The sequence below is a fragment of the Bombina bombina genome, chromosome 3 (genome assembly GCF_027579735.1).
Source record: "Bombina bombina isolate aBomBom1 chromosome 3, aBomBom1.pri, whole genome shotgun sequence".
NCBI classification, from domain to species: Eukaryota; Metazoa; Chordata; class Amphibia; order Anura; family Bombinatoridae; genus Bombina; species Bombina bombina.
This window is the reverse complement of record NC_069501.1, coordinates 505756788-505782536: the sequence shown is the minus strand read 5'-3', so window position 1 is coordinate 505782536 and position 25749 is coordinate 505756788. Positions and strand designations below refer to the sequence as shown.

The following is a 25749-nucleotide window of genomic DNA, read 5'->3' as shown; positions in this document are numbered from 1 at the left end:
CCTGTAAGCCCATAGGATCAATAAGATTCTATGGAGAGACAATTCTCATGAATGGACTAATCAACTGCTGGAATGATCCACCTCCCATCCCAGTTGTTCACACATGGGCCCCAAGTTATCAAGGTCTGTCGGACCTGATCCGACAGTGCGGATCACGTCCGACAGACCTCGATGAATACGGTGAGCAATACGCTCGCAGTATTCAGCATTGCCCCAGCAGCTCACAAGAGCTGCTGGTGCAACGCCGCCCCCTGCAGACTTGTGGCCAATGGGCCGCCAGCAGGGGGTGTCAATCAACCCGATCATACTCGTTCGGGTTGATTTCTGGCGACCTCTGTCCGCCTGCTCAGAGCAGGCGGACAGGTTATGGAGCAGCGGTCTTTGTGACCGCTGCTTCATAACTGCTGTTTCTGGCGAGTCTGAAGACTCGCCAGAAACAGGGGCCATCAAGCTCCATTCGGAGCTTGTTAAATAGAGGCCATGGTATTGTGATTGCCAATAGGGATCTATAATTACTCCCTCCCCAAGACAGAGTAATATACACTTCCTGCATGGCCAGCGGACTGCAGTTAACCTCCGTGATAACTATGTAGGCCACCACCATGATGTGGTCCAACTGGAAACAGATAAACTTTCCTCCTTCAAAGTTCTGGAATGTTGATTGGTAACCTTGCTATTAAAGAGAGGGGGCTAAAAAAACTGCAACTGAGGAGCAACCAAAAGACCCACTGCCTTCGTGCACTGAGCTACACACCCTCAGAATCCTAATAATGCAAAGTTACATCTGAAAATGGATGCATAAGGATTGAGTCTATTAGGACTCCTGTAAATACTAGCCTCATAGAAGGATATAAGGAGCTATAGGTACATTGATACTCCAACTATTGTCTTGATAGAGGTTTGAGAGTAAGAGCAACCGCTGTTGACAGAAAATAAGCATGCAATAGATATTAGCCAGATAAGGAGCAACTAGAATATTCTGATTACCGACAATAGTGCATCCCACACAGAGTGGCAAACTGACCAGATATACAAAACCTCAGCAACTGAAAATAATCCCTATGTATTGGGAAATTCAGATAAGAATCCTAGAGATCTATAGTAGTCATAAACCGACCCTTGATTAAGGAACAAATTCCATGAGGGATGTTCCCATTATACAAGAGGGAATCCAGACCAATATGTTTAGGGATATGAAATCCAGGGTAGGACTGTAAATGAATAAAAAAACAGATTGGTGTAAAATCTCTTGACCCTGAGATTACACATATGCTCCTATCCCTCAAATTCTTTTGTAAACGTTGCGATCTTAAAGATCATACACAACATTTATATAGGATGATTGGTCAATCAGAGGGACTCAAAGAGAACAAAAACACTTGATCCCTTGAAAGATAAAAGAATCTGTCCGAAAAGCCAAACTATTTTTAGGGTACCAACCTGAAATGTAGAAACTTATACATAAGTTTATACAAAAGTTTAAAAATCTGTACATGACATAAGCATCAGATGTAGTATACATGTACCTACTTAAGTATTTGCACAGTTAGACTGTTATGTGGCATTACTGACTAAGGAGTGGCACACATAGAGCAAAAGGTACACATTAGATACTTGTAAATCCATGTCCATAGAAAGCAGAGAAAGTGTATTCTCATAAAGTAAATATACAAAGTGCATAGTGAAGGAAAATAACAATTTATGTAAGAACTTACCTGATAAATTCATTTCTTTCATATTGGCAAGAGACCATGAGCTAGTGAAGTATGGGATATACAATCCTACCAGGAGGGGAAAAGTATCCCAAACCTCAAAATGCCTATAAACACGCCCTCACCACACCCACAATTCAGTTTAACGAATAGCCAAGTAGTGGGGTGATAAAGAAAGAAATAAAAAGAATCAACCAAGGAATTTGGAAATAATTGTGCTTTACACAAAAAAAATCATAACCACCATAAAAAGGGTGTGCCTCATGGACTCTTGCCAATATGAAAGAAATTAATTTATCAGGTAAGTTCTTACATAAATTATGTTTTCTTTCATGTAATTGGCAAGAGTCCATGAGCTAGTGACGTATGGGATAGCAATACCCAAGAGTCACTAGAGAGGGAGGGATAAAATAAAAACAGCCATTTCTCGATGAATAAAATAAATCCACAACCCAAAATATAAGTTTATTCTCATAAATGAAAAGAAAAACTTAAAACATAAGCAGAAGAATCAAACTGAAACAGCTGCCTGAAGAACTTTTCTACCAAAAACTGCTTCAGAAGAAGCAAATACATCAAAACGGTAAAATTTAGTAAATGTATGCAAAGAAGACCAAGTTGCTGCTTTGCAAATCTGATCAACTGAAGCTTCATTCTTAAAAGCCCACAAAGTGGAGACTGATCTAGTAGAATGAGCTGTAATTCTCTAAAGCGGGCTTGACCCGACTCCAAATAAGCTTGATGAATCAAAAGCTTTAACCACGAAGCCAAGGAAACGGCAGAAGCCTTCTAACCTTTCCTAGAACCAGAAAAGATAACAAATAGACTAGAAGTCTTCCTGAAATCGTTAGTGGCTTCAACATAATATTTCAAAGCTCTTACCACATCCAAAGAATGTAAGGATCTCTCCAAAAAATTCTTAGGATTAGGACACAAAGAAGGGACAACAATTTCTCTATTAATGTTGTTAGAATTCACAACCTTAGGTTAGATTTTAAATTTAGTCCGCAAAACCGCCTTATCCGGGTGAAAAACCAGAAAAGGAGATTCAGAAGAAAAAGCAGATAATTCAGAAACTCTTCTAGCAGAAGAGATGGCCAAAAGGAACAACACTTTCCAAGAAAGTAGTTTAATGTCCAAAGAATGCATAGGCTCAAAAGGAGGAGCCTGTAAGGCCTTCAAAACCAAATTAAGACTCCAAGGAGGAGAGATTGATTTAATGACAGTCTTGATACAAACCAAAGCCTGTACAAAACAGTGAATATCAGGAAGCTTTCTGTGAAATAAAAAAGAAAGAGCAGAGATTTTTTCCCTTCAAGGAACTTGTAGACAAACCATCCTGAAGAAACTGTAAAATTCTAGGAATTCTGAAAGAATGCCAAGAGAATTTATGAGAAGAACACCATGAAATATGTCTTCCAAACTCGATAATAAATCTTTCTAGAAACAGATTTACGAGCCTGTAACATAGTATTAATCACTGAGTCAGAGAAACCTCTATGACTAAGCACTAGGCATTCAATTTCCATACCTTCAAATTTAATGATTTGAGATCCTGATGGAAAAATGGACCTTGAGACAGAAGGTCCGGCCTTAATGGAAGTGGCCAAGGTTGGCAACTGGACATCCAAACAAGATCTGCATACCAAAACCTGTGAGCCCATGCTGGAGCCACCAGCAACACAAACGATTGCTCCATGATGATTTTGGAGATCACTCTTGGAAGAAGAACTAGAGGAGGGAAAATATAAGCAGGTTGATAACACCACGGAAGTGTCAACGCATCCACTGCTTCCGCATGTGGATCCCTGGACCTGTACAGGTACCTAGGAAGTTTCTTGTTTAGAGGAGAAGCCATCAGATCTATTTCTGGAAGACCTCACATCTGAACAACCTGAGAAAACACATTCGGATGGAGGGACCACTCCCCCGGATGTAAAGTCTGACGGGTGAGATAATCCACCTCCCAATTGTCTATACCTGGGAGCTGGATTCCCACCCTGATGATTGACATATGCCACAGTTTTGATATTGTCTGTCTGAAAACAAATGAACGTTCTCTCTTCAACAGAGGCCAAATCTGAAGAGCCCTGAAAATCGCACGGAGTTCCAAAATATTGATTGGTAATCTCTCCTCTTGAGATTTCCAAACCCCTGGTGCTATCAGAGATCCCCAAACAACTCCCCAACCTGAAAGACTTGCATCTGTTGTGATCACAGTCCAGGTTGGACGAACAAAAGAGGTCCCTTGAACTAAACAATGGTGATCTAACCACCAAGTCAGAGATAGTCGAACATTGGGATTTAAGGATATTAATTGTGATATCCTTGTATAATCCCTGCACCATTGGTTCAGCATACAAAGCTGAAGAGGTCTCATGTGAAAATGAGCAAAGGGGATCGCGTCCGATGCTGCAGTCATGAGACCTAAAACTTCCATGCACATAGCTACTGAAGGGAATGACTGAGACTGAAGGTTCCGACAGGCTGCAACCAATTTTAACTTCTCTTGTCTGTTAGAGACAGAGTCATGGACACTGAATCTATCTGGAAACCTAAAAAGGTGACCCTTGTCTGAGGAATCAAATAACTTTTTGGTAAATTGATCATCCAACCATGTTTTCGAAGAAACAACACTAGTTGATTCGTTTGAGATTCTGCAGAATGTAAAGACTGAGCTAGTACCAAGATATCGTCCAAATAAGGAAACACTGCAATACCCCACTCTCTGATTACAGAGAGTAGGGCACCAAGAACCTTTGAAAAGATTCTTGGAGCTGTCACTAGGCCAAAAGGAAGAGCGACACATTGGTAATACTTGTCTAGAAAAGAGAATCTCAGAAACTGATCATTATACGGATGAATCGGAATATGAAGATATGCATCCTGTAAGTCTATTGTGGACATATAATGTCCTTGCTGAACAAAAGGCAGAATAGTCCTTATAGTCATCATTTTTAAAGTTGGTACTCTTACATAACGATTCAAAATTTTCAGATCCAGAACTGGTCTGAATGAATTTTCTTTCTTTGGGACAATGAATAGATTTGAATAAAAACCCAGACCCTGTTCCTGAAATGGAACTGGCATGATTACCCCTGAAAACTCCAGGTCTGAAACACACTTCAGGAAAGCCTGAGCCTTTACTGGATTTGCTGGGATGCATGAGAGAAAATATCTTCTAACAGGAGGTCTTACTCTGAATCCTATTTAATACCCCTGAGAGACAATACTCAGAATCCATTGATTTTGGATAGAATTTGTCCAAACATCCTTGAAAAATCTTAATCTGCCCCTACCAACTGAGCTGGAATGAGGGCCGCACCTTCATGCGGACTTGGGTGCTGGCTTTGGTTTCTTAAATGGCTTGGATTTATTCCAGTTTGAAGAACGTTTCCAATTGGAAACAGATTCCTTGGGGGAAGGATTAGCTTTCTGTTCCTTATTTTGTCGAAAGGAACGAAAACGGTTAGAAGCTTTAGATTTACCCTTCAGTCTTTTATCCTGAGGCAAAAAAACTCCCTTCCCTCCAGTGACAGTTGAAATAATCGAATCCAACTGAGAACCAAATAACTTATTACCTTGGAAAGAAAGACATAGCAATCTGGACATAGAAGTCATGTCAGCATTCCAAGATTTAAGCCACAAAGATCTTCTAGCTAAAATAGCGAAAGACATAGATTTAACATAAATTTTGACGATATCAAAAATGGCATCACAAATAAAATGATTATAATGTTGAAGAAAGCGAACAATGCTAGACAAATCAGAATCCAATTCTTGTTGCACTAAATTTTCCAAACCAAAAAGTTGATGCAGCTGCAACATCAGCCAAAGAAATTGACCCGAATACAAATAGATTTTCCTTAGATAAGATTTAAGTTTCCTATCTAAAGGATCTTTAAAAGAAGTACTATCTTCCATAGGAATAGTAGTACGTTTAGCAAGAGTAGAGATAGCCCCATCAACTTTGGGGATCTTCTCCCAAAACTCCAATGTAAACTTAAAGAAGGAATAAAAGAAGTACCAGGCCTATTCCATTCCTTAGAAATCATATCAGAAATAGCATCAGGAACTGGAAAAACCTCTGGAGTAACCACAGGAGGTTTATAAACAGAATTTAAATGTTTACTAGTTTTAATATCAAGGGGACTAGTTTACTCAATATCCAATGTAATCAACACTTCTTTTAACAAAGAATATACTCCATTTAAAATAAATAAGTAGATTTGTCAGTGTCAATATCTGAGGAAGGATCTTCTGAATCAGATAAATCCTCATCAGAGGAGGATAATTCAGTATGTTGTCGGTCATTTGAAACTTCATCAACTTTATGAGAGGTTTTAAAAGACCTTTTACGTTTATTAGAAGGCAAGATGGCAGACAAAGCCTTCTGAATAGAATCGGCAATACATTCTTTTAAATTCACAGGTATCTCTTGTACATTAGATGTTGAAGGAACAGCAACAGGCAACGTACTATTACTGATGAACACATTATCTGCATGTAAAAGTTTATCTTGACAACTATTACAAACCACAGCTGGAGGTACAACCTCCACAAGTTTACAACAAATGCCCTTAGCTTTGGTAGAACTGTTATCAGGCAGCAGGGTTCCAACAGTGATTTCTGAGACAGGATCAGATTGAGACATCTTGCAAATGTAAGAGAAAAAAACAACATATAAAGCAAAATGATCAATTTCCTTATATGGCAGTTTCAGGAATGGGAAAAAAATGCAAACAGCATAGCCCTCTGATAGAGAAAGAAGGCAAGAGGCATATAGGAATGGGGTTTTAAATAATGAGGCACAACACAAACGCTAACAACATCCAGAAATGACACACTCGCGTCATTATGAAAGGACTCGGCGTCAACTAAGACGCCAGAAGTGACGAATTTGCGTCATCGAACATAACTTCGCGCCAAAAAATATTGCGCCAAAAATGACGCAATATACTTTGGCATTTTGCGCCCTTGCGAGCCTAATTCTGCCTGTGAATTTGAAAATGACAGTCAATTGAAAAAAAGACTATACCCCAGGTAAGAAATACATTTTCGTAAAAAGTTTGTAAAACTGAATTGTGGGTGTGGTGAGGGGTGTATTTATAGGCATTTTGAGCTTTGGGAAACTTTGCCCCTCCTGGTAGGATTGTATATCCAATACGTCACTAGTGCATGGACTCTTGCCAATTGCCAATTATTAGAATAGTCATGATCAATGTTCAGTATCTGCATGAAAGAACATTTGTGCATATATATTACACATAACATAAGTATAAAAGAGATACCAATAGATCTTAGCTATAATGGAGCTCTACTGTTTAATATACGTGTGTATAGAATAGAATAGAACTGCATTTGTTATTCCAAGGGGACAAGAGTAATCTCTTCCATGGCTTCTACGTCTGTTACACATGTAAAAAAAAAAGCTATGTATTTATTTCTTTTTTTAACATGAGAAAATAGGAATATTTTTTGAGAAGGGGGAGACCGAAGGCCTATGTTACAGGTGAAACTCGAAAAATGAGAATATTGTGCAAAAGTTCATTTATTTCACTAATGCAACTTAAAAGGTGAAACTAATATATGAGATAGACTCATTACATGCAAAGCAAGATAGTTCAAGCCATGATTTGTCATAATTGTGATGATTATGTTTTACAGCTCATTAAAACCCCAAATCCACAATCTCAGAAAATTAGAATATTATATGCAATCAATAAAACAAGGATTGTACATACCTGTAGAACAATATCGGACCTCTGAAAAGTATAAGCATGCATACTGTATGTACTCAGTACTTGGTTTGGGCCCCTTTTGCAGCAAGTACTGCCTCAATGCGGAGTGGCATGGAAGCTATCAGACTGTGGCACTGCTGAGGTGTTATGGAAGACCAGGATGCTTCAATAGTGGCCTTCAGCTCTTCTGCATTGTTCGGTCTCATGTATCTCATCTTTCTCTTGGCAATGCCCCATAGATTCTCTATGGGGATCAGGTCAGGCGAGTTTGCTGGCCAATCAAGCACAGTAATCCCAGTCATTGATCTAGGTTTTGGTGCTTTTGGCAGTGTGGGCAGGTGCCAAGTCCTGCTGGAAAATGAAGTTAGCATCCCCATAGAGCTCGTCTGCGGAAGAAAGCATGAAGTGCTCCAAAATCTCCTGGTAGACAGCTGCGTTGACCCTGGACTTAATGAAGCACAGTGGACCAACACCAGCAGATGACATGGCTCCCCAAATCAACACAGACGGTGGAAAATTCACACTGGACTTCAAGCATCTAGCAGTGTGTGCCTCTCCATTCTTCCACCATACTCTGGGTCCTTGGTTTCCAAATAAGATGCAAAATTTGCTCTCATCAGAAAAGAGGACTTTGGACCACTGAGAAACAGACCAGGTCTGTTTTTCTTTAGCCCAGGTAAGACGCTTCTGATGTTGTTTATTGTTCAGGAGTGGCTTGACAAGAGGAATACGACATTTGAAGCCCATGTCCAGGATCCGTCTGTGTGTGGTGGCTCTTGTGAAAGTTCCCAACACTTTTGAATGGCCTTTTCCTGACAATCCTCTCCAGGCTGCGGTCATCCCTGCTGCTTGTGCACCTTTTTCTTCTACACTTTTCCCTTCCACATAACTTTCTATTAATGTGCTTTGATACAGCACTTTGGGAACATCCAACTTCTTTTGCAATTACCTTTTGAGGTTTTCCCTCCTTATGGAGGGTGTCAATTATGGTTTTCTGCACAACTTTCAGGTCAGAAGTCTTTCCCATGATTGTGATTCCTACTGAACCAGACAGAGACCATTTAAAGGCTCAGGAACCCTTTGCAGGTGTTATGGCTTAATTAGCTGATTAGAGTGGGACACTTTGAGCCTAAAATATTGCACCTTTTCACAATATTCTAATTTTCTGAGATTGTGGATTTGGGGTTTTCATGAGCTGTAAGCCATAATCATCACAAATCATGGCTTGAACTATCTTGCTTTGCATGTAATGAGTCTATCTCATATATTAGTATCACCTTTTAAGTTGCATTAGTGAAATAAATGAACTTTTGCACGATATTCCAATTTTTCGAGTTTCACCTGCATACCTCTTGGAAATTATGTTCAGTACCCAAGGAACTTTAACAGATTTTCCCAAGCCTCCCAAAAAAGTTTCAGTCTCCCCCCCCACCAGAACATAGTCTGGATTGGGGGCCTCGCCTACATGCTGATTTGGAAGAATGCACAGGGTTTTTTGGTCTGTATGGACTTGGAGGTCCCTCTTAGCTTTTTTTTTGTCTTACAACAGGAAAGCTCCTTTATCTCCAGTGACTGATGCAATAACAGCATCTAGCTGGGAGGTAAATAAGTATGCTTTCAGATACTATATCAGCAGACCATAACTTCAATCATAAGGCTTTTCTAGCCAGAAAAGTCATAGCAGCACTCTTTGCTTTAATGCAAGTTGTTTCAACAGCTGCATCACAAATTAAACTGCTCACAGTCTTGACCAACCTTAAGCGATCCAGTATGTCAACAAAGGAAGCTTCTTGGGAATTAAGATATTACGAGACGTCACACAATGCAGAAGTTGCAGCAGATATGCAGGCGAAACATATAGCCTACCACCTGAAGGAATCTATTTAGTGAAACCTTTAAGTCCATTGGATCATTAAAATAGGTACTTTCCTCTAAAGGAATGGTAGTCTGCATAGCCACAGTGGAAACAGCACCATCCATCTAAAGTTTTTCAGAGGGTAAAGAGAACATGTTTTTGAATTTGGAGAAGGGAACAAAGGGAATGTCTGGTTTGTTACATTCCTTGTTAATTAGCTCAGAAATCACATCCAGAACTGGGAAGATTAATTAATTTATTAATCTTTTTCACAGCTAGTTATTCTGTAGTTAGAAAGTAAGTGACGTGCAGTCATAGGAGGCAGGTGAGGCAGCGCCTCCCCTGTCCTATGAGTGCAATTACAGTTTTTAAGTTTTTTAATAATGTTTAAAATAAACGATTTTTTAAATTTTTTATTACATTTTTTTTGTGTGTTAAGGTACCCACCTCCCACCACGGCAAAACACAAGTTTAGTTTGCACAGCCCATATGCTCAATACTAGAGGCTATGTCTGTAATCAGCCTCTGCAGGAGCAGCCCCAGCCAATCAGCTCCCGCTACCCATAGGGCGGGAAAGAGCCGACAGTGTACAGAGAGGCATAGAGTGAGACAGCACCAGTGAGCTGTGTGACGTGTGGGTGAGGCGGTGGGGAGGAGTAGGACACGCTACAGTCACACTGTGAACGGACTGCAGACTCTGGAGGAGGAGTAAAGTCAGGGCCGGATTAATGTAGGGGTGGGAGGAGTTGCAGCTCCAGGCACGCACCCCTAGATAGGCCCCCGGCCATGCTGGCCAATGATGCGCTTGATTGCACAGCGCGCCATAATTATAGGTGAGTAGTTCCTAATTTAGAAACTTTAGTGCGCGGAAGTTGTGGGCATAGCGTGCATGAGAATGAGGAGCGAGCAGGCAGAGGAGTGTGAGCTGAAGATTGGAGCTTGGATGAGGGGAAGCTGGACTTCCTTGACAGGGAGAGTGTAGTGAAGCAGCACCAGAAGAGACAGTGAGGAGGATGTCTAGTGTTGTTGAGATGGTTAGGAGGAGCAGCAGCATTGGAAGATAACTGATTAGTGAGGTAAGTGTGGTATTAGAAGATTGTAATTATATGACTAAGGGTCAGGACAATGGGCATACGTTTTATCAAGTGGCATATAGTCAGACTGAGTGATCTATTAAAATAGATGAATTGCTGAAAACATGTAACTGACCTTTTAGAAATAGCTAAAATAGTGAATTAATGAATTATTGGCCCAAAACATGTGCATCAATAGGTGGTTCACAAAGTATTCTAAAAGGTTGCTATTTAGTGACCACAGACATGTGCAATAACAGGTGTTTTAAAACCGAAAGCTCACTATGAACGTGTTTTAGCCAAATAATAATATTACTTTTTTTAAGGATAGCTTGCTATAGTGACAAGTGATTTGTGTATTAACTGTTATATATGTGTGATTTTAAAATAGGTCAGTGCTTAATGATGTAGAACATAAGCATATGAATTATTACAATTTAATGACAAAAAAAAAAAAAGGTTGCATATAGCAAAAGCAAATTAATCTATATATTCTCCAACTGACATATTTTAAGACAAGGAAGGAATTCTAGATATTCATATTTAATTTTTGTTTTTTTAAAATATATTATTATAATTACTGAGCAATACACACATTTTCAGAAAGTGCTGCCATGGTTTGCTGTAAGGCACTGACTTTTTTTTTGGCTGGAGTGTGTGGTCTGATAATGGTTGGCTTCTCAACGCAGGAAAGACTATTTTGTTAGACTATTTTGGGCATAAAATATATATAATATAAAAATATATATATATATATATATATATATATATATATTCCATTAATATACTGGTTAGTTTTAATTTCTCTTTGTTTCTCTTTCTGTGACTGTTTTCTGTTGTGGGTCTGAGCCTGTCTGTGTGTCTGTGTCCCTGTCACTCTCTCTCTCTTTATTTAAAGGGACACTGAACCCAAAATTTTTCTTTCATGATTCAGATAGTGCATGCAATTTTAAGCAACTTTCTAATTTACTTCTATTATCAATTTTTCTTCGTTCTCTTGCTATCTTTATTTTAAAAAGAAGGCATCTATGCTAAGGAGCCAGCAAATTGTTGGTTCAGAACCATGGACAGCACTTGTTTATTGGTGCTGTCCAATCAGCAAGGACAACCCAGGTTGTTCACCAAAAATGGGCCGGCATCTAAACTTACATTCTTGCTTTTCAAATAAACATACCAAGAGACTGAAGAAAATTTGATAATAGGAGTAAAATTAGAAAGTTGCTTAAAATTACATGCTCTATCTGAATCAAGTAAGAAAAAAATTGGGTTCAGTGTCCCTTTAAATGTATATTGCAGAACAGTGAACACATGCACCCCTGATCTCTCTTTATTTAAATGTATATTGCAGAACACATGGCATGTGCTCTGCAATATACACATTTAAATAAAGAGAGATCAGGAGTGCATGTGTTTTTCTGCAATATACATTTTAATAAAGAGAGATCAGGAGTGCATGTGTTCTGCAATATACATTTTAATAAAGAGAGATCAGGAGTGCATGTGTCACATGCACTTTGCACTCCTTATCTCTCTTTATCTAAATGTGTATTGCAGAACACATGCATGCACTCCTGTTCTCTCTTTATCTAAATGTATATTGCAGAACAGAACACATGTGCTCCTGATCTCTCTTTATACGAAAGTATATTGCAGAAAACATGCACTCCTGAGCTCTCTATCTAAATGTATATTGCAGAACACGTGCACTCCTGGACTCTCTTTATACAAATGTAAAACACAAAATCCTCAAGTACCCCCAACAGGCAAGGTTTTCATTAGAGCTGAACCAGTGCACAGGTAAAATAATCAGCTGATCAGTAACACCATGGTTACTAACCTGCTCTCATCCATAAGCTAATTATTTCATCTATGCACTGGTTCAGCTATAAATAAAACCTGCCCTGTTGGGGGTACTTGCAGTATATGTGTTTCTCTGGCGTATCATATCTAGTGCCTCACCAGCCCCTGACCTCACCGCACGTCAAACTACCTGCAATAGAGCATGTATGTGATCCAATTTGAAATTAAAAGACATATATAATGCTACTTCATCAGAAGGGGGCCCTTAGTTTCTGAATAATTGTCCTCAGCTGAGGAAGAGTATTCTAATTAAATTGTACTCCTGAAGAATACAGGGAACCAAGACGAGTCGATCTTTAGGGATTTCCCAGATGAGCCCAGAGCCTGCAAAGGGTTCTTTCTGTTCTTTGCATGCATTTGCGTTTAACTAGAGGAGCCATAAAAGACGGTAGTTTTGAAAATGCAGAGTGAATGTACTGTTTTACGTTAGGAGGCAGGTCTGTAGAACTGTAAAGGGGAAAACCCTGGTGGGTAACAAATCCCTGAGTACACTGTTACAAATGCAACACTGCATGACCATGTCTAGCAATAGAGAAAGACTCTGCATATAGGTTACAAAGCTGAGTAGGACGACACACCAACACTTCCTTACATAGTAAACCCATATGAGAAGGGGTTAAATTGTCCCTTCTATGTGGTTAACAATATATCCCAAGACTTTAGCTGCACCAGTCTGCTCCATAATGATTTAGAATAGTAAGGAAAGGCAAGTATCAAAAATTATATTACATCAAAGAAATACAATATAACAGACACAAATATGGTTAAGACACTCAGGGTAACAAATAAATAATGGCACAATACAAGACAAGTCATTGTGAGAGAATAAGAAAAAAATTGGATCATGTCTCTTTAAGAAAAACAAAAATGACAGATTGAGTTAATAAATGGTTAAATAAATATGAATGTATGCAAAGCTCTTGTTATTAAGGGTGCTTACCATTCTAAGGCTCTGAGGAAAAACTGCAGTGTCATCAAAGATGGCTATCATCTGTCAGGGAAAGGAGAAACCAAGCACAATTTTGGCGGAGGGGGGGGGGGAGTTTATCCTCCCCAAGGTCTGCACAGAAGGAAGTTCAGAAACTCCTGAAAATGAGTTCCACAGCTTCAGAAATGTTGCTGATCTGAGAACCTAGTGAGAATGAGGACCAGAGATCTGGTATGTGGTAAAATCTGCACCAAAAAAATGTAGAGGCACAGTTCCTGAATTTTACTACGTATTAAAGTGCCTAAAGACTGAATGTTATCTGGTGTATGTGACTATATCCACAGGCTATGTTAATTGTGTCTACCTGTTTATGCTGATAGGCTGTGGGCTACATGAATGCAAGTACCTACTTATCTTTCAGCACCCACTCTACCATGCTTACCGAGATGCAGAAGACCTACTCTTCCAGTAGAAGAGCCCATCCTTTGTAGTATGCACTGGCACAGGATCTGGAACAGAAGTACATAGACAAGGCCAACAGGAGAAGGTTGAAGGATGAATCCCAGCAACACTTGAGACAGGCTAGTGACAAACTCCCAGAAGGAGATTTACTCTCACAACCAGTTGTACTGCTGTACACACCTATGTCCTATTCCCAGCACTCTGAGGGGAATAATGGGTCTTACAATGGTCGGAGAACCCCTTTTTAATCAAATTGTAGATCAGCAGTTCAAATTCAATCCTTGCTGGAGGCAAAAAACGGATTAAGGAATCTTGGGAAAGTGGGGGGGATTTAAAGCTCTGTTATGTGGAGTGACTTCCCCCCTCCTGTAGGACTGGACTTTAATACCACATGTGATTGCTTGTGGTCTCTCAACATCTTATGAAAGAAATGTAAGCATTCCATATAGTATTTTCAATCATGGAATCTGTTCTCTACTTAAGCATCTACATGCCACACATGACCTTACATCTGTTCAGTAACATCACAGCAACCTTTGCAAAATGCTCACTCATTTATTTCTTGTAAATCAAACTAGATGGGCAAATATTTAACCTTCTAAAGGGATAGAAAGGTAAAAAATTAAATGTGCATAGGTGCATTTCAATGTGAAATAGAAGCATTTTTATTTCATGATTCAGAAGGTGCGATTTTAAACAACTTTCTAATTTACTTCTATTATGAAATTTTCTTTGTACTCTTGGCATCTTTTGCTGAAAAGCAGGGATGTAAGCTCAGGAGCGTGCATGTGTCTGGAGCACTATATGACAGCAGTTTTGCAAGAATATTATCCATTTGCAAGAGCACTAGATGACAGCAATATTTCCTGCCATCTAGTGCTCCAGACACCTACTTAGGTATCTTTTCAACACAGAATACCATGATAAGACAAGCAAATTTCATAATATAAGTAAGTTGGAAACATTTTAAAAATGGTATGCTGACTGATTTACAAAATAAAATATCTGGTTTTCATATTAAATTTACCTGAGCATTCTACACAGTGATTAGTTTAAAGAATGGTAAACTTTAGCTAATCAAATGCCATATATGTAATCTTTAAAAAAAAACAAAGAAAAACTGTTCTATGGCAATCTGTGCCTATAGTATATATATATATATACATACACACACACACACACACACACACACAATATATATATATATATATATATATATATATATATATATATATATATATATATATATATATATATATATTATTGCTTCTATTACAATGTTATGCCGGCCTACTGGGATGAACTCTTTATTTTTTCTTCTTAGTGACAATTCCAATGAACATCCAATCAGTGTGTGTGTGTGTGTCATATGACACACTTTGAAGTTCGGCCCTTTGAAAGCCCTTAGGAAGCCTATGTAGAGAGTGGGTGGGACTGACCTCTATGTCACAGTTCAGCCAAAAAAAGGAAATGAAGGGGGACAGGGAAACAGAAGATACAAAGTAGGATTATAAATCTTTATTATAAAATATATATATATATATATATATATATATATATATATATATATATATATATATATATATATATACACACACACTTTAAAAAAAAATATTATGCAGTTTTGCTTGTACACTAATATATTTTTCATTGCAACATTCTTAAAGTTTGAAATTTAGCATCATTTTAACTTAGATCACATCCTTATTTACAACTGCAATTAATCGGCCACAGCAAATGAGACCAGGAATACAGATTTCACCAAGCTTGCAAAACCTTGTAAATTGTGCTAACAAAATAAAAGTGTTAAAGGAACACTGAACCCAAATTTTTTCTTTCATGATTAAGATAGAGCATGTAATTTTAAGCAACTTTCTAATTTACTCCTATTATCAATTTTTCTTCATTCTCTTGCTATCTTTATAAAGCAAGAAAGCAAGTATAGATGCCGGCCCATTTTTGGTTCACAACCTGGGTTGTTCTTCGGGATTGGTTGCTAAATGTCAGCCACCATTAAACAAGTGCTGTCCACGGTCCTGAACCAAAAATTGTCTGGCTCCTTAGCTTAGATGCCTTCTTTTTCAAATAAAGATAACAAGTGAACGAAGAAAATTTGATAATAGGAGTAAATTAGAAAGTTGCTTAAAATTTCATGCTCTATCTGAATCAAGAAAGAAAAAATGTGGGTTTAGTATCCCTTTAAGTGATCATAGCATTTTTTTTGTACTACTTATGTATTCATTACATGAAACACTCATACATGCAGTGACATTCATGTCCATTTTACAGGTGGATTAAATGCTAAATTTAATGTCCTTTTACATTTTTTGCTTGGGTTTTGTTTTTTGTTTTTTTGTTTTAAAGGAATGAATACACCATACCTCCCAACATTTCAAAGGACAAACCCCCCAACCCCACCAGGGCAAAAGTGTGATATGTGGGCAGAAGCAGGGATGGGGCTTAAAAAAAATATATCATAAGACCAAAGTAATATAAAACAAAATTTATGCTTACCTGATAAATTTATTTATTTCTTGACAATGAGTCTACGGGGATCATCAATTACTGTTGGGAATATCACTCTTAGTCAGCAGGAGGCAAAAAGCACCACAACAAGGCTGTTAAGTATCACTTGCCTTCCCACAACCCCCAGTCATTCGACCAAAGGAAAAGGAGAGAAAGGAAATAACACAAGGTGTAGAGGTGCCTGAGGTTTATATAAAAAGAACTGTCTGAAAACAAGGGAGGGCCGTGGACTCACCATGTCAAGAAATAAATTTATCAGGTAAGCATAAATTTTGTTTTCTTTCTTAAGACACTGAGTCCACGGATCATCAATTACTGTTGGGAATCAATACCAAAGCTAGAGGACACAGATGATTAGGGAGGGACAAGACAGGTAACCTAAACAGAAGGCACCACTGCTTGAAGAACCTTTCTCCCAAAAGAAGCCTCAGACGAGGAAAAAGTATCAAATTTGTAGAATTTAGAAAAAGTGTGCAAAGAAGACCAGGTTGCAGCCTTACAAATCTGTTCAACGGAGGCCTCATTTTTGAAGGCCCAAGAAGAAGAAACCGCCCTAGTGGAATGAGCTGTAATTCTCTCAGGAGGCTGCTATCCAGCAGTCTCATAAGCCAAACGAATAATACTTCTTAACCAGAGAGAAAGAGAAGTGGCAGTAGCTTTCTGACCCTTACGTTTACCAGAAAAACAAAAACATTGCAGAAGACTGACGAAAGTCCTTCGTAGCCTGCAGATAGAATTTAAGAGCCTGCACAACATCTAAGTTGTGTAACAACCGCTTCTTGTGAGAGGAAGGATTAGGACAGAGAGAAGGAACAGCAATTTTCTGATTGATATTTCTATCAATTCAACCTTAGGAAGAAAATCAAACTTGGTACAAAGAACTGCCTTGTCTGCATGAAATATGAGATTAAGGAGAGTCACACTGCAAAGCTGAGAATTCAGAAACCTGCTGAGCAGAAGATATAGCCAGAAGAAACAAAACTTTCCATGATAATAACTTAATATCTATGGAATGCATAGGCTCAAACAGAGCCTGTTGCAAAAATTTAAGAACAAGATTAAGACTCCAAAAGTGGAGCAACAGATTTAAACACAGGCCTGATTCTGACCAGGGCCTGACAAAAAGATTGTACATCCGAAACGTCCGCCAGACGCTTGTGTAGCAAAATAGATAGAGCAGAAATCTGACCCTTGAGGGTAATTACAGATAACCAGTTCTCCAGGCCTTCCTGGAGAAAAGATAAGATCCTTGGGATCCTGACCCTACTCCAAGAATATCCTTTAGACTAACACCAATAAAGATATTTACGCCATATCTTATGGTAAATCTTTCTAGTGAAAGGCTTACGAGCCACGCTTAGCTAGGATCAAGTGTTCAATCTCCAAGCCGTCAGCTTCAGAGAAATGAGATTTGGATGAAGGAAGAGCCCCTGAAGCAGAAGGTCCCTCCTCAGCGGCAGTCTCCACGGTGGTAGAGACGACATGTCTAATAGATCTGCATACCAGATCCTGCGAGGTCACTGACGCTCTCTCCTGCTTGATCCGAGCGATGACTCACGGGAGGAGAGCAAACGGGGGAAAGAGATAAGCCAATCTGAAGTTCCAAGGAACTGCCAGAGCATCTATTAGAAAGGCTTGTGGGTCTCTCGACCTCAACCCGTATTTTGGGAGCTTGGTGTTCTGATGAGACGCCATCAGATCCAATTCCGGAAAACCCCATTTGGCTGTAAACCTTGAGAACACTTCCGGATGGAGTTCCCACCCCCCGGGATGGAAAAAAGTCTATCTGCTCAGAAAATTCGCTTCCCAATTGTCCACTCCTGGAATGTGGATAGCAGATAGACAGCAATTGTGAGCTTCCGCCCACTGAATGATTCGCACCACCTCCTTCATGGCTAAGGAACTACGAGTTCCCCCCTGGTGGTTGAAGTAAGCCACTGAGGGTATGTTGTCCGTCTGGAACCTGATAAATCTGGCTAGAGCCAGTTAAGGCCAAGCCATCAAGGCATTGAAGATCGCTCTCAACTCCAGAATATTTATGGGGAGAGCCAATTCCTCCTGAGACCAAAGTCCCTACGCCTTCAACGAGTCCCAGACTGCTCCCCAACCCAACAGGCTGGCATCCATGGTCACAATTACCCAAGAGGGTCTCTGAAGGGTGCTTGTCTAGATAGGCAAATATCAGATACTTGTGATGGTCTCTGTGAATGGGAACGTGCAGGTACGCATCCTTCAGGTCTATGGTTGTCATGAATTAACACTCTTAAATCAAAGGAAGATTGGAGAGGATAGTCTCCATCTTGAAGGAGGGCACTCTGAGGAATCTGTTTAGTAACTTTAGATCTAGAATGGGCCTGAAAGTTCCCTCTTTTTTGGGAACCACAAACAGGTTGGAGTAAAACTCGAGACCCTGTTCCTGATTTGGAACTGGAACTATCACTCCCAAGAGGGAAAGATCCTGTACACATTTCAAGGAACGCCTCTCTTTTTATCTGGTGTACAGATAATGTTGAGAGGTGGAACCTGCCTCTGGGAGGAAAAGTTTTGAACTCTAACTTGTACCCCCCCTGGGAAACTATGTCCACTGCCCACGGGTCTGGGACATCTCGTTCCCAAGCTTGCATGAACTTAGAAAGTCTGTCCCCAACTTGATCCGGTCCCGGATCGGGGGCAGACCCTTCATGCTGACTTGGATTCAGCTGCGGGTTTCTTGGATTGCTTCCCCTTGTTCCAAGACTGACCGGGCTTCCAAGAAGGCTTGGATTGTTCCTGCTTGGTAGAGGCAGGGGAAGACTTACCTCTGAAATTATGAAAGGAACGAAAATTGGCCTGATGTCCCTTCATTTTATTCTTCTCGTCTTGAGGCAGAATCATTTACCACCCGTGATATTGGAAATCATTTCTGCCAATGCCGGCCCAAACAAGGTCTTTCCCTTGTAAGGGATTGCAAAAAGCTTAGATTTAGAAGAAACGTCTGCAGACCAAGATTTAAGCCATAGCGCTCTACCAGCTAAAATTGCAAAACCAGATATTTTGGCTCCCAACTTAATGACCTGCACAGAAGCGTCAGTGATAAAGGAATTGACTAACTTGAGAGCCTTTATCCTATCCTGAATCTCCTCCAAAGGAGTCTTAGCTTGGAGGGAATCTGACAAAGCGTCGAACCAACTGCCATTGTAATCCCTGATGAGTATACATCTTTTTTAAGAAGGCCTCCAGTTTCTTATCCATAGGGTCCTTGAATAGTAGTTCTCTTGGCCAGAGTGGAAATCACCCCTTCCACCTTGGGAACCATCTGCCACGACTCCTTGATGGAGTCAGCCACTGGAAACATTTTTCTAAAGACAGGGGAGGGGGAAAAAGGAATTCCTGGTCTCTCCCATTCCCGGGTAACAATCTCCGTGGCACGGTCTGGCACTGGAAACACCTCCCCAGGAGAGGGAACATCAAAGTATCTATTTAATTTACTAGACTTCTTAGGGTTGACGATAGGTGTATCGGAGTCGTCCAAGGTAGCTAAAACCTCCTTTAACAAAACATGAAGGTGTTCAAGCTTGAATTTTAAGGAAACCACCTTCAGCATCAGAAGAATTACACTATCTGAATCTGAGATTTCACCCTCAGAGGCTACCGAAGTATCCTCCTCTTCCAACTTAAGGGAAAGAGCAACCTGGTTAGCCTGAGTCGGATCGGATACCTTACTGTCTGATTCAAATATCTTCCTCTTACGCCTCCCTTGCAGCATAGGGATGGCCGCTAGTGCCTCAGATACCGCCGAGGATACCTGGGCCACAATTTCAGCTTTCAAAAACACTCCATCAGGAGATTGTGAGGAAGCTCAGGGCACTGCGTGAGACGATAACACAGTTTGGGACACTTGTGGAAAAGGCTGTGGCATAGCCTGAACAGCATCCACTTGAAAGAATGGTGGCTCAGAATCAAACAATCTGTCTTTGTACATTAAAGTTCTTTCAATACAAGAACTACAAAAAGGAAAAGGGGGTTCAACTTGGGCATTCAAACAAAGCTTGCACTCCTTAACAGATATAGGCTCTAAGTCCATTTTGCAAGAAAAGAAACACCAATGAAAAAATAAATATTTTTTATTATTTATTTTAAAAAACTGTCCTGTCTCTTTAAGACGCTTGCTAAGGAGAAAACAGTGCCCGATAAATATGAGCGATGAAAAACCCTTTTTATTAGCAATTTTTATTGATTTCCCAACAATTAAAACAATACCTATCTGTCACCCACTACACCACAGCGCTACGCTACGCTGCCTACCTGATCCTCACTAAGCTGCAGGTTTCTCACGGAACGATTCCGTGAACAAGCAGGGGCCAACCGAGGGAGAGGATACAGACTGTTATTCTCAGGAGAAAAGGCACCAAGTAAAAGTGCGCACTGCGTATGGGGAGAGAAGCCCGCCCCCCATGATGTCGCAGATCAGAATACGGGCCGTATTAAAGTTTTAAAACTGATTAGAGCCAATTCACAAACAAACGACTTTAAAGTAAGCAGACTACCACTAAGCTGCGGGTTTCTGACTGAGCCACCAATAAAGTTTGCCACTTAACATGTCTGTAATGTAACCCTTTACACTAACAAACACTCTCTCTCTAGGACTCTAACGTCCTGTCCCACACAATGTCCTGCAAGCCTGTCTAAATAATCCTGATCTCAGGAAAAATTGTCCCAATATAAGGTGCAGTAAATAAAATTTTTAAGTGCCGGGGTTCTTTGTTTTAAGAAATAAAATGGCACTTACCTGCACCCTTGCCTGTCCGACAGGGAGACAGCACAACAGGTATGAGAGGAAGCCACTCCTCACAGAGATCTGTGGATAAAAGGATGAACAGAGTAAGCCTACTCTGGCATACTGTTGAAGGGCAGCAAACTGCAGTGAGGCCCACCCGACACGTTCCTAACTGCTTTAAAGCTACCACAACTGAAGAGACTAACGTGGAGTACAGCTAGACCCAACTTGTCAGGGAAGATCAGAGCAAATCTGCTTAGGCTTCCAAAATAATAAAATCTTGATAGAAGAATCTTATGCAGACACCTAAACTTCACCTCCGCCTTGCACTGAAGGCAAAGAGAATGACTGGGAGTTGTGGGAAGAGAAGTGATACTTAACAGCCTTGCTGTGGTGCTCTTTGCCTCCTCCTGCTGGCCAGGAGTGATATTCCCAACGGTTATTGCTGATCCGTGGACTCACTGTGTCTTAAGAAAGAAAGAAAATTCTAATTAAAGTCATATATTTTAATACTCTTAAGCAGCAGATCAAACACAAGCTCAAACCACTGGTATAGCTACGTGAGCTCTGTATTTAATTAGCCTTTGCAGAGACAGTGCTAAATATTTTTATCTTAATTGGACATTTATTAAAAGATTCTTTAAAACTGCTCTCTGCATTCCTTATTAATATTCTAGATTCTGGCATATAAAGTCAGCAAAAATGCACAATAACACAAGCTACACATATACATGTACACACACTCAAATACACAGAAACACACACTATATAGCATACACTTATACACAGACACTACATAGTATACACTTATACATGTAGATACACACACTACATAGCTTATTCTTGTACCTGCAGATAGACACACACAAACTATATTGCATACACTTATACACGCAGATACACACACACACACACACAGCTTACACTTATACATGCAGATATACACACACCCACAGCTTACACTTATACATGCAGATACACACCCACACACACACTATATTGCTTACACTTATACATGCAGATACACACACTGCACAGCATACACTTATACATACAGATACACACAAACTACGTAGCATACACTTATACATGCAGATTTACACACACACTTATATATACAGAAACACACACTACATAGCATACACTTATACATGCAGAAACACACACACTTATACATGCAGAAACACACACACCACTACATAGCTTACACTTATACATGTAGATACACACACTACATAGAATATACTCATACATGTAGATACACTTATACTTGCACATACGCACACACACACTACATTATGTATGGGTAAATGTATTTCATTGTATATGGTCCTGGGGTTGGCAAGCACATTAAGTAGAATGTGAATGGGAACGATACTACACCTGTTGCGTATTTGTGAAGTGGTTGTTTTAGTTGTAGTGTCACTTTGGAAATCTGAGAAAGAATCGTCGATGGGTCCAGATTTAGAAGCATCTTGGAAATCCTGAAAATCATCATCTTCTGTTTTAACAGCCTAGATTATACATGGGAAGAAAAATGTGATATTCAAACTACATCTGTAACAGTAGCATTCAAACCAAACAACAACAAAAAACATAATTTATGCTTACCTGATAAATTTATTTCTCTTGTAGTGTATCCAGTCCACGGATCATCCATTACTTGTGGGATATTCTCCTTCCCAACAGGAAGTTGCAAGAGGATCACCCACAGTAGAGCTGCTATATAGCTCCTCCCCTCACTGCCATATCCAGTCATTCGCCCCTAACAAGCCGAGAAAGGAGAAACCATAGGGTGCAGTGGCGACTGTAGTTTAATTAAAATTTAGACCTGCCGTGGGCCATGGACTGGATACACTACAAGAGAAATAAATTTATCAGGTAAGCATAAATTATGTTTTCTCATGTTAAGTGTATCCAGTCCACGGATCATCCATTACTTGTGGGATACCAATACCAAAGCTAAAGTACACGGATGATGGGAGGGACAAGGCAGGAACTTAAACGGAAGGAACCACTGCCTGTAGAACCTTTCTCCCAAAAACAGCCTCCGAAGAAGCAAAAGTATCAAATTTGGAAAATTTGGAAAAAGTATGAAGCGAAGACCAAGTCGCAGCCTTGCAAATCTGTTCAACAGAGGCCTCATTTTTAAAGGCCCAGGTGGAAGCCACAGCTCTAGTAGAATGAGCTGTAATCCTTTCAGGGGGCTGCTGTCCAGCAGTCTCATAGGCTAAACGGATTATACTCCGAAGCCAAAAAGAAAGAGAGGTTGCCGAAGCTTTTTGACCTCTCCTCTGTCCAGAGTAAACAACAAACAGGTTAGATGTTTGGCGAAAATCTTTAGTAGCCTGTAAGTAAAACTTCAAGGCACGGACTACGTCTTGATAATGCAAAAGACGTTCCTTCTTTGAAGAAGGATTAGGACATAATGATGGAACAACAATCTCTTGATTGATATTCTTGTTAGAAACCACCTTAGGTAAAAACCCAGGTTTTGTACGCAGAACAACTTTATCTGAATGAAAGATCAGATAAGGAGAATCCCAATGTAAGGCAGATATCTCCGAGACTCTTCGAGCCGAGGAAATAGCTATCAGAAAAAGAACTTTCCATGATCGAAGTTTGATATCAATAGAATGAAGGGGTTCAAACGGAACCCCTTGAATAACTTTAAGAACCAAGTTTAAGCTCCATGGAGGAGCAACAGGTTTAAACACAGGCTTAATTCTAACTAAAGCCTGACAAAATGCCTGAACGTCTGGAACTTCTGCCAGACCCTTGTGTAAAAGAATAGACAGAGCAGAAATCTGTCCCTTTAAAGAACTAGCTGATAGTCCTTTGTCCAAACCCTCTTGGAGGAAGGACAATATCCTAGGAATCCTAACCCTACTCCATGAGTAATTCTTGGATTCACACCAATGAAGATATTTACGCCATATCTTGTGGTAAATTTTCCTGGTGACAGGCTTTCGTGCCTGTATTAAGGTATCAATTACTGACTCGGAGAAGCCACGCTTTGATAGGATCAAGCGTTCAATCTCCATGCAGTCAGTCTCAGAGAAAGTAGATTCGGATGATTGAAAGGACCTTGTATTAGAAGGTCTTGTCTCAGAGGCAGAGTCCATGGTGGAAAGGATGACATGTCCACTAGGTCTGCATACCAGGTCCTGCGTGGCCACGCAGGCGCTATCAATATCACCGATGCTCTCTCTTGTTTGATTTTGGCAATCAGACGAGGGAGCAGAGGAAACACATAAGCCAGGTTGAAGAACCAAGGCGCTGCTAGAGCATCTATCAGTGCCGCTTCTGGGTCCCTGGACCTGGATCCGTAACAAGGAAGCTTGGCGTTCTGGCGAGACGCCATGAGATCCAATTCTGGTTTGCCCCAACGGAGAACCAATTGAGCAAACACCTCCGGATGGAGCTCCCACTCCCCCGGAAGAAAAGTCTGACGACTTAGAAAATCTGCCTCCCAGCTGGAATATGGATCGCTGACAGGTGGCAAGAGTGAGTCTCTGCCCAGCGAATTATCTTGGAGACTTCTGACATCGCTAGGGAACTCCTGGTTCCCCCTTGATGGTTGATGTAAGCCAGTGTCGTGATGTTGTCCGACTGAAATCTGATGAACCTCAGTGTTGCTAACTGAGGCCAAGCTAGAAGAGCATTGAATATTGCTCTTAACTCCAGAATATTTATTGGGAGGAGTTTCTCCTCCTGAGTCCATGAACCCTGAGCCTTCAGGGAGTTCCAGACTGCACCCCAACCTAGAAGGCTGGCATCTGTTGTTACAATTGTCCAATCTGGTCTGCGAAAAGTCATACCCTTGGACAGATGGACTCGAGATAACCACCAGAGAAGAGAATCTCTGGTTTCCTGATCCAGATTTAGTAGAGGGGACATATCTGTGTAATCCCCATTCCACTGACTGAGCATGCATAATTGCAGCGGTCTGAGATGCAGGCGCGCAAATGGCACTATGTCCATCGCCGCTACCATTAAGCCGATTACTTCCATGCAGTGAGCCACCGTGGGGCGCGGAATGGAGTGAAGAACACGGCAAGCATTTAGAAGTTTTGATAACCTGGACTCCGTCAGGTAAATTTTCATTTCTATAGAATCTATTAGAGTCCCTAGGAAGGAAACCCTTGTGAGAGGAGATAGAGAACTCTTTTCTTCGTTCACTTTCCACCCATGCGACCTCAGAAATGCCAGAACTATCTCTGTATGAGACTTGGCAATTTGAAATCTTGACGCCTGTATCAGGATGTCATCTAGATAAGGAGCCACCGCTATGCCTCGCGGTCTTAGAACCGCCAGAAGAGAGCCCAGAACCTTTGAAAAAATTCTTGGGGCTGTAGCCAACCCGAAGGGAAGAGCTACAAATTGGTAATGCCTGTCTAGAAAGGCAAATCTCAGGAACCGATGATGATTCTTGTGAATCGGAATGTGAAGGTAGGCATCCTTTAAGTCCACTGTGGTCATGTACTGACCCTCTTGGATCATGGGTAAAATGGTCCGAATAGTTTCCATCTTGAATGACGGAACTCTGAGGAATTTGTTTAGGATCTTTAAATCCAAAATTGGTCTGAAGGTTCCCTCTTTTTTGGGAACCACAAACAGATTTGAATAAAACCCCTGTCCTTGTTCCGTCTGCGGAACTGGATGGATCACTCCCATTACAAGGAGATCTTGTACGCAGCTTAGGAATGCCTCTTTCTTTATCTGGTTTGCAGATAATCTTGAAAGATGAAATCTCCCTTGTGGAGGAGAAGCTTTGAAGTCCAGAAGATATCCCTGAAATATGATCTCCAACGCCCAGGGATCCTGAACATCTCT

The 25749-nt window shown here is 40.4% G+C and overlaps 1 protein-coding gene across 6 annotated transcripts in view; it reads right to left on the bottom strand.

The window, feature by feature from the left end:
- The window catches only part of SYNRG (synergin gamma), a 402787-nt gene that overhangs the window by 220391 nt on the left and 156647 nt on the right, over positions 1–25749 (bottom strand). For all 6 annotated transcript variants that reach the window (XM_053706889.1, XM_053706890.1, XM_053706891.1 and 3 more), the window contains one exon: positions 22297–22427. In XM_053706889.1, the coding sequence (XP_053562864.1) occupies positions 22297–22427 (131 nt within the window). The remainder of the gene's footprint in view (positions 1–22296; positions 22428–25749) is intronic.